At 46.3% G+C, this 9933-nt stretch overlaps 2 protein-coding genes and 1 non-coding gene across 3 annotated transcripts; all 3 read left to right on the forward strand.

The window, feature by feature from the left end:
- Positions 1-992: 992 nt before the first annotated feature.
- chadla (chondroadherin-like a) lies at positions 993-5821 on the forward strand. Its single transcript, XM_072674494.1, has 9 exons — positions 993-1154; positions 1581-1775; positions 1982-2137; positions 2232-2377; positions 3137-3375; positions 3663-3922; positions 4224-4916; positions 5160-5326; positions 5476-5821. Exons 1-9 carry the CDS (start codon positions 993-995, stop codon positions 5819-5821), a joined length of 2364 nt encoding a protein of 787 aa, XP_072530595.1.
- A 713-nt stretch (positions 5822-6534) lies between these two features.
- trnaq-cug (transfer RNA glutamine (anticodon CUG)) lies at positions 6535-6606 on the forward strand. The gene has a single exon. It is a non-coding gene; the product is annotated as a tRNA-Gln (tRNA).
- A 183-nt stretch (positions 6607-6789) lies between these two features.
- Positions 6790-9933, forward strand: rbx1 (ring-box 1, E3 ubiquitin protein ligase). Its single transcript, XM_072674495.1, has 5 exons — positions 6790-6877; positions 8431-8509; positions 8948-9018; positions 9505-9590; positions 9718-9933. Exons 1-5 carry the CDS (start codon positions 6800-6802, stop codon positions 9728-9730), a joined length of 327 nt encoding a protein of 108 aa, XP_072530596.1. The 5' UTR covers positions 6790-6799; the 3' UTR covers positions 9731-9933.

Consider the following 9933-nt stretch of genomic DNA (forward strand, 5'->3'; position numbering starts at 1 on the left):
TGTTATGCAGAGTTGAATCAGTGTTAAATTAATAACATAAATACATTGATGTTGTTAAACTGACAATATTTTATCCAACATCTAAAAACTATCAATAACGATAAACCATTCAGTCATCTGCTCATTTCTGAAGGCCTTTTTAACTTGCGGTTTACCTCTCGTTTACCTTTGCGCTGGATCAGTTATACAGTAAAGTGCTTTCTACTTTATTTGGTCAGTAAGAAGTTCACTCTTTGAGTTAACGGCAGATAAAAGCTCCATGGTTCTACCCAGCCTCGTTCACTCTACTGAGAAATGTGTTACCCTGGTGTTACACCAGACCAGGAGAGCAATGCAGGTCTGGGGTCTTACTCAACCCCAGACCATTTACATTACATTTGGTATTTAGCAGACGCTCATATCCCAAGCGACTTATCCCAAAAGTGCTTTGCTATTTACCCAAGAAAACCTTAGACTAATACACCATAGACTAATAGTTCATAGATACCTTTAAGCTTTAGACATTACTAAACACAAGTCAATAAGGTGACCATATTACTCTATTCGTCCAAGTATTCTCTGAAGAGGTGGGTCGTCAGCACTAAAAGGTCTTACGGGACTAAAAGGTGAACTAAAAGTCCTTTTACAACGTTAATTCAATTCATTAATTCCACTGATTTATCAACATGTATACGTAATTCAGTTCGAGATGTAAACAGTTGATCAGTTAATCAGAGTCTGGATCAGGTGTGAAATTGTGCTTCACTGTAGAGAAACTTACAGACCTCACAGTGGGGTGAACTGAACCAGGTGTAGCCACGAACGCAACACACCCAAACCCACCAGTGCAGCTACACGAGTCTTCTGCGTTTTATATGGAATGATGATGATGATGATGATGATGATGATAAAATAGGTCAAATAGTGACAAATCTCAACAAACAACTTTACATTTAGGGACAATTTTGCGTTAAATTTGAAAGTTTTATAATTCCCTGTGTTGTGACACATAGATGCGGTTTCTCATCCTCCTGTCGCCGGCCATGGTGGTGCTGCTGTGGCCGACCCCTACGCAACCTAGAAAATGCCCTCGTGTCTGCAGCTGCGACGACAAAAAGCTCACGGTAGCCTGCACAGGGAAGAACCTCACCCAGGTCCCGGCCACCGTCAACGAGGTCCATTTATTACACTCTATTACATCACCATCCTCTTCATTAACCCCTGCGCTAACAGACTGTGGGCCAAGGTCCAGAACAATTGTTTTTATTTGGCAGCTCAGACAGACTCACACACTCACACTGCCACACTCATTGGCAATAAAGCAAACACTGCAGTCTCCTCAGACAAACACTGGGGATCATACTGAAGACCATACAGGTCGGTTTGGCCTTGCTAGTCCTGGCTTTGCTAGAGCTACCCCAGCCAGCTGTAAGTGCTCTCATAAAATAACGCAGCAGCTCGGCCGCAAAGTAAGCCTCCAAAGCTGTTATTTATATGAGCGGTTCCACAAATCCATATTGATGTGATGTTCGGGTGTCTACATACTTTTGGCCATTAATTATGTACATACACGTCTTCTGAATGTCGCATTTTCACTGTAGATCACAGTGAAGTTGGACCTGAAGAGGAATAACCTGGGCGAGCTGGAGCGGGGAGCGTTCACACACACTCCGTACCTCACACACCTGGGCCTGCAGGGCTGCAGAATACACTCCGTACGGGAAGGGGCCTTCAGGGGACTCGCACGGCTTGTTCAGCTCGATCTCACCAACAACAACATTGAAATCCTTCACCAGGTGTGTGTGTGTGTGTGTGTGTGTGTGTGTGTGTGTGTGTGTGTGATGGGGTATAAAGGCGCTGTTTTGGAAATCAGCGTAGGTTTACGTTAGCTCTCCAGGTCGGATCATGAACGTTGCCCCTCAGTGGAGGTGCATTCTGTCTATGGTGGTACTTTTTTGCAGCCCCCAGAAATGTCCCTCTGTCTCTCTGCCTCTTTCTCCAGGAGTCATTTGATGGCCTGACGTCTCTGAAGCAGCTGTTGCTGGATAGGAACCGTATTGAGGACATCAGGCGTGGAGCGTTTTCTCAGCTGGGTTCACTGAGCCTGCTGTCTCTCAGCCATAACCAGCTCACCTACATCCCCAACATGGCCTTCCAGGTACCCGTCCACAAATCAACCCGTTAACTTTGGATGTGATTTGTAAGTATTTCGAGTGAGAAGGTGGTCCCCCCCCCCCCCCCCTCCTTTTCAGGGCCTCCTGACTCTGCAGTCGCTGCGTCTGAATCACAACTCTCTGAATCATCTCGAGACCGAAGCCTTTGCCAGCCTCCTGTCCCTCACACACCTCAGTCTCAGCCACAACGAGCTGCAGTTCTTCCCCACCGCCACCATGACCAGGTAACCCCTCCCACTGTGACCAATTAACTCCTCCCACAATTATCCAGTTATCTTTCACACTATTGCCCATTTAGCTCTCCCACAATGACCATTAACTTCTCCCACTATGACCATTTAACTCCTCCCACCATTATCTGGTAATTCCACCAACTATGACCAGTTAACTCCTCCTATCACAAACAGGTAACCCCTCCTACTTTTACTAGATAACTCCTCCCACCACTAACAGGTAGCTCTTCTCACGATGACCAGTAATATCTCCCACTATGACCAGTTAACCCCTCCCACCACTAACAGGTGACTCCTCTTAATGGCCAGTAACTCCTCCTACTATGACCCGATAACTCCTCCCACCACTAACAGGTAGCTCCCCTCACAATAATCAGTAATCCCTCCCACTATGATGACGCAACTCCTCCCACCAGTAACAAGTGATTCCTCTTAATGGCCAGTATCCCCTCCCTCTATGACAGTTAACTCCTCCCACCACTAACAGGTAGCTTTTCTCACAATGATGAGTAACCCCTCCCACTATGATGACGCAACTCCTCCCACCACTAACAGGTGACTCCTCTTAATGGCCAGTATCCCCTTCCCCTATGAATAGATAACTCCCCACACCAACTAGAACAGTTGACTCCTCCCACAATGGCCAGTAACACCTCCCAACAAAAACAGGTAGCTCCTCCCACTATGACCAGGTAACTGGGCTTTCTTTCTCTCCCCTCTCTCTCTTCGCGCTCTGACTGACTCTCTCAGGCTGGTGGCTCTGACTCACCTGGACTTGAGTTTTAACCCCATGACGTTCCTGGGTGAGGTGAGTGTGTCGATGCCCAAACTCACACACCTGTCTGTGGCGCACATGGCCCTGCAGGACGTATCTGCAGCTGCGCTGTCTCTCTCCCCACTCCTGTCTCACCTGGACCTCAGTCACAACCAGCTACACTACCTCCAACCGCTCACAGGACCCAGCCAGCTCCAGAGACTCAACCTCACCGGTAACACTCACCTACACACCGCTTGCTACATCCCCCGTGGCAGACCAGGGTTCAATTCCCAGCTCTCATTCAGCTCTTCTTGGATAAAATTCTTTTCTTTATTATAAAATTCATTTTTATTATATTATTTATACTGAACTCACTCACTGTACAAGATGTCCACAATGTGGCTCTAACACTACTTGAGTAGTTGGTGGTGCTTAGCGTCACTGACACTGTGTGTGCTGAATGTTTGGGGCTGTCAAAAAAACAAAACATCAGCAGCAGAATCTCTGTCTCTGCTCCAGCGAATCCAGTGCGGTGCACGTGTGTGCTGCTGGAGCTGCGGGCCTGGGCGCGGGCAGGTGGAGTCAGACTGCTGGGAAACTGCGCCGGACCACCACACCTTTCAGACGAGCCGCTAGAGGGCGTGCTGGAGCAGGACCTGCGCTGCAGGAGGCAGAATGGAGGGACGAAGGAGGAGGTGGAGGAGGAAGAGCGAACAGTGTTTGTGACCCAGGTCGAGTCAAAGAGAATGGACAACTGCCCTGAGAACTGTCTGTGTGAGGTGTGTGTGTGGGGGGGGTCTGTTTGCTTCCTCTCTCTCTCTCTCTCTCTGTCTCTCTCTCTGTCTTCCTGTCTCTCTCTCTGTCTCCATCTTTCTCTCTGTCTCTCTCTCCTACTCTGTCTCTTTCTGTCTCTCTTTCTGTCTCTCTCTCCTTCACTATCTCTCTCTCTCTCTCTCTCTCTCTCTCTCTCTCTCTGTCTGTGTGTCTCCCTGTCTCTCTCTCCTTTTCTGTCTCTTTCTCTCTCTCTCTCTCTCTCTCTCTCTCTGTATCTATTCACATGTCTCTCTCTCCCTCTGTTAGCCTGAGGCTCAGCATGTGTCATGTGAGGATCGAGGCCACACCAAAGTCCCCCGCGGGTTCCCCAACAACACACACTTGCTGGACCTGCGTAGCAACCACTTCCACTATCTCCCTAGCAACAGTTTCCGTGGCGTCCCCGAGGTGGTATCCCTGCATCTCGACGGCTGTAAGATCCACGAGGTCGAGGCTGGAGCTTTCCGGGGCTTGAAGGGGCTCATGTACCTCTACCTGTCCAACAACCAGCTTTCTTCTCTGGACCCGAACGCCTTCGCTGGAGCCCAGCAGCTCATGTACCTCCACCTGGACGGAAACACACTCACCCACTTCCCCTCTGCGGCTACGCTAGCACACACCCCAAAACTACTGGAGCTGCACCTGGAAAGAAACCACATCTCTAAGCTGGAGCCTGCAGGCCTTCTCCAACCGGTGCCCATGCTGCGAGGACTCTACCTGACCAACAACAGCATCTCCACCGTCGCTGGGAAAGCTTTAGACCCCGCCCCAAACCTCGAGATCCTACATCTGGGAGCCAATCAGCTTACAGATGTGCCAAGTAATGCACTAGGCCACGCCCCGCTGTTGGAAGAGCTCCGTCTCTCGGGGAATGTCATTCCCTGGATCAGGCCAAAGATGTTCCAGGCTGTGGGAGAGAGTCTGAAGCACCTGTACTTGGATGGACTGGGGCTGAAGAAGGTACGAGTCCATCAGCAATTTATAATTATATATATGCAAAAGTTTAGACACCCCTGGTGAAATGGCATGTAGAGTAGATAAGTCACATCCTCTACCAGGGGTGTCTGTGGCAGAATTGCTGGAGCTGTGAGGCCCAGTGTAATATATATATGGGGCCCAAAATTCCCCACAACCACACAGGTGAGTTCTGTAAAGATAAAAAGCCTGTATAAACCTGCGTGTGATGTTTGTGTCCATATATAGATGAGTCAGGACGCTCTGGCTGGGTTGGGTTCGTCTCTGCTGTCTCTTTCTCTGGAGGACAATCAACTGGAACAGCTGCCTGAGCTTTCATCTCTGACTGGACTACGGCGCCTCACGCTGGACAACAACCCTCTGCTGTGTGACTGCAGTCTTCTGCCCTTCCACAGGTAAGAAACTCACCAACTGGGCCATACCTGAACACTGGGTCTCCTCCTCCCTCACTCGAACCATGCTATTTACACCAGGGTCCATAAACCCAACTGCTACAAAGATGGTGCTGACATTTCTAAAGGCACCCCCTCCCCCTCTCTTTCAGATGGATGGAGCAGGCCGGTCTGAACGTGTCTGCAGTGTGCGGTTACCCCGCCGAGCTCCGCGCTCAGAGGGTCCAAGAGGTGGACGTCTTCAAGAACTGTAGCGCCGAGAGCCCTCAAGCCACCACCAACTCCACCAGCTTGCTGAAGACCACCTCAAAGTCCGCCAAGCCCAAACTCAAACCCACACTCGTGAGTGGAGCCTCAGCCAAGTCCTCCAGCACCAAAGCCAAGCCAACCAAGACCAAGCAAACGGTGAAACCATCAGCAGCTGAACCCGAACGCCCTCGGAAATCAGCTCTGAAATCTGCACGGAGACGAAAGAACAAGAAGACTAGAGAGCAATAAACATGGTCTTGTATCGAGCGAATGCATTAATGTCAAATTAATATGAAATAAATATGAAATGGTGATCAATAGGTTTGTGTCGCTTAGGACCTGTTTTCCAAACCCAGATTGGGCCTAGAAAGATTCCAAAAACGATTGATCATTAGCACTGCAGTCAGGTCCATTAAGAACGCTGATGATCTGGTTCCAGGGGTGGAATATTAGTCAGTGAGTAAAGAACAGTCAGTTCTTGAAGGTGATGAAGGTGCCGAAAGCAGGCCAAAAAATGGACAAGCATAAGAATCAGAAGACTGTGAGGTTCTAGATAAACACCTGGGTCAGAACATCTCTAAAATGCAGCGGTCAGAACCTACCAAAAGAGCTCCAAGGAAGGACCACTGTTGAACCGACGACAGGGTCATGGGCACCTATGGTTTGTTGATGCTCATGGAGGCCCCGCCCACCTCACAATCTACAGGATCTGCTGCTGACCTCAGAAGGTGTCCAGATACCACAGCAGGACACCTTCAGAGGCCTTGTGGAGTCTGTGCCTTAATGTGTCAGATCTGCGATCAGTTTGGTGACACAAGGGGGACATGTCCACGTCCCAGAAGCCCTTAATTAATAAACTGTTCCCACAGATTTATTAAACTGATATTTTAACTGATGCTCAAGGGAATGATTTGGAAGAAGTATTAAAGATAAAATCTCATATTTTCCTCCCTGTCTCAGCTGGTTCCATGGTGTAATGGTTAGCACTCTGGACTCTGAATCCAGCGATCCGAGTTCAAATCTCGGTGGAACCTGACTTTTTAATTTTTTTAGTTTTTTTTTCTTATTTTAATACATAAATATATACATATATTTAAAAATATAAATATATTAAAATATATAATAATATTTAATGGATATTTAGCGGTTTTAAAGGGAACCCCAGCTGACCGGCTCTATGACGTGGTCACCGCCCTCCTCGCGAGATTTGCGGATCACCGGTGAATCATGGCGGCTGCGATGGATGTGGACACCCCGAGCGGGACGAACAGCGGGGCGAGCAAGAAGCGCTTCGAAGTGAAGAAGGTGAGGATGGAGAGCAGCGGCTGGCGGATCGCTCGACGGTCTGATATCAGGTGTTAGTGGGTAGCTGCGGCAGGGCGCTCGGCTGCTCGGCTGCTCGGCGAGTCCCCGCTTCTCTCGGCGGAGAGCGTTAGCTAGCTAGCATTATTGTTAGCATCGCCTCCCATTAGAAACCAGCGTGTTAGCCGTTAGCAGGGTTAGCTTTCCGTTAGCATGAGTTAGCGGTGTTGGCTTTTCTCTCGGAGAGCGAATTTATCATTATGATTATTAATAATATTAATATTAACAAAGTGTAATAGGCTCTGTGCTGTTGTTAAACCCCCACAGTCTCACTAGCAGCTCTGCGGTGTAGCTACAGCCCTGGAGGAGGTCCGGAACTGTTGGGATTAGCTAGCTGAGAGTCTCGCAGCAGGCTGGCTAGCTGGCCAAATCCCAAACGATTAGAGGCACTGCCTCCCTGCCTCTGCCTCTTAAACCCAGCCTGCCTTCTGTTTTTATTAAGTTTATAAAATAAAGTTAGCTGAGTTTCCAGTCTGCTCTGTTTATCTGGGGGCTGGTAACGGGAGCACTGCCTGTTGTTCCAGACAGCAGCAGAATCCGGATTGTGATGATTTCTGGTATTGAAGTAATTAACTGTATGAAATGGATTAAAAATGGATTAAAAATAATTCTTACCAAAGTGTAAAGATGTGATTTCAGATATTGGAAATGTCCCTATGTCTCCAATCACCTTCTAACAATGTTATTTTTGCCTGTCTAGTGTTGGAGGACGGTGTGCAATATTTAATATTTTGGAAATTTGCTACAGTATTGAACAGAATGGGAAGATGTATAAATGTTTTGGGGAAAATCTAAGTGCAAATGTAATACTCTTAATTAATAGCATTAATTAATTAGTGTTTCCCCTCAGTCTGTACTGTCTGTCCACCAGACTAGCAGACAGTCATATATATATACATACATACATATATATATAAAATGTGTGTATAATGTATGTGTATATGACAGATATTTATAAATAATCTCACACACACTTTTTTTTATTATTATTTATTCTTTCTTTCTTTCTTACAAAGTAAAGCACATTAATGTCCAATGAAAAACATGCATCTCCAAAATGGTGATTTTACAGGAAAAGGCAAAACTGTACTGAGCTCTGAATGGAAGTCAAAGTAAAATCAGTTATTTCTTCAATTTCTGAATAATACATTTTTGAAAAGAATATTTAATTTGTTAATAATTATTCAAGAGTTTGACATAAAATTAAATAAAAAAATTAAATAAAATTCTTACTTTGCAGTTCCTTCATTTACTGACAGTCTTATAAATATCTGTATATAAAGAGAAAAAAATAGTATGATAAACAAGGTGTGTTTGTGCACTAAAGTAAAGAAAGTTAAGAATGCAGTACAGAGTAGAGTAGCATGTGTTTACACAGAGATGGAGATACATGTTTTTCACTGAACAGCAGCAATATGCAGATATACTGATGTACAGGTATGACCAGAGCATGAGCGCTCCAAACTGACCCCCTGTTGTTGTTGTTTGTGTTTTAGTGGAATGCCGTGGCTCTCTGGGCCTGGGACATTGTGGTGGATAACTGTGCCATCTGCAGAAATCACATTATGGACCTCTGTGAGTTCTCATCACCTCGCTCTTTCTGTTTTTCTGAGCTCGGTCCGAAATGCCAGGAAGGGAGCTATGGGAAGCTAAAATGTCCTTATTGAAACTGTTGATGGTGGGTGTGAGGGAGCCTGGGGTGATCTTCAGATAGCCCACACATCAGCTCCAACATGCCTGAGCCCAGCTATTAAGAACACCTGAATACCAGTACTGGGTTAGATCACAGACCTGGACCAGGCAGATTACTGGTTTGAGACCCACTGCCTGTATCTGTTTTTAAAACCAGTAATATTCCAGTATCCCAACAAAAAGCATATTTATGATCACGTGTGTAATAAATTCTTAAACTTTCCAGATTTTACCACTAATACTGTTGAACCCGCGCCTTCAGAGTGGGGCAGTGTATCAGCCGTGTCTCCAGCTGACGAGTGTGTTGTGGGTTTGTTGCAGGTATAGAGTGCCAGGCCAACCAGGCGTCTGCTACATCAGAGGAGTGCACTGTGGCCTGGGGAGTGTGCAATGTAAGATTTTACCGATGACTCACACACACACACACATTACACTGCGCTTACAGTGCTGTTCAAAAGTTTGGAAATGATCATTTGCACACTGCAGTTTAAATACTATAAAAACAGACAGCAAATCGCTGCTCTCCAATGAAAACCATGCATCTCCATTTTTGTCCATTTTTAGTTTTCTCCATGGTTTGAACCCTGTAGCTGTTCTGAGCACTGTGTAGATAATTCTGGATGAATCAACCCATCAAAATGCTCTAAATGACTTGGATTGAACTCTTATTTTACATGGACTTCTATTCAGAGTTCAGAGCATTTTGCCTTCTCTTGTAAAATCACTGTTTTGGAGATTAGGAGCATGTATTGGGCACTCTTGATGTGCATAAACGACCTGTTTATAGATATGGGGTGTGTTGTTTAGGGCTGTCAGATGTAGAAAATGTCCTGTTTGATCATTTAGAGTTAACACATCCTCTGTTTGTTCTCCTGCAGCACGCGTTTCATTTCCACTGTATTTCCCGCTGGCTGAAGACGAGGCAGGTGTGCCCTCTGGATAACAGGGAGTGGGAGTTCCAGAAGTGAGTGATCATTCCCCTTTGCTGCCCACTGCATCTTAATGACCCCTGTATTTTAGAAATCTGTGCACTTCTATAAAGCTGTATTCTGTAACCGTCACTGATGTTCTGTTCGTTTTGTGATTTCCAGGTACGGGCACTGAACACCCGGATCAGCCTGAGCTCTGTGTCCTGATTGGCTGCTTCAGAATTCACCATGTTTAGCAGTGTGTTTAGTCATCAGTGTCCTTTCCTGCAGAGGATACGCCTGTTTGTGTCACACCCAGTAGTTTTAAGTTGGATTAGACAGTTGTTTGATAAGTTCAGCAGAAATTCATGTAAATTATAAATAAATGCGTGTCCAACA

Source organism: Salminus brasiliensis, chromosome 3 (assembly GCF_030463535.1).
Source record: "Salminus brasiliensis chromosome 3, fSalBra1.hap2, whole genome shotgun sequence".
NCBI classification, from domain to species: Eukaryota; Metazoa; Chordata; class Actinopteri; order Characiformes; family Bryconidae; genus Salminus; species Salminus brasiliensis.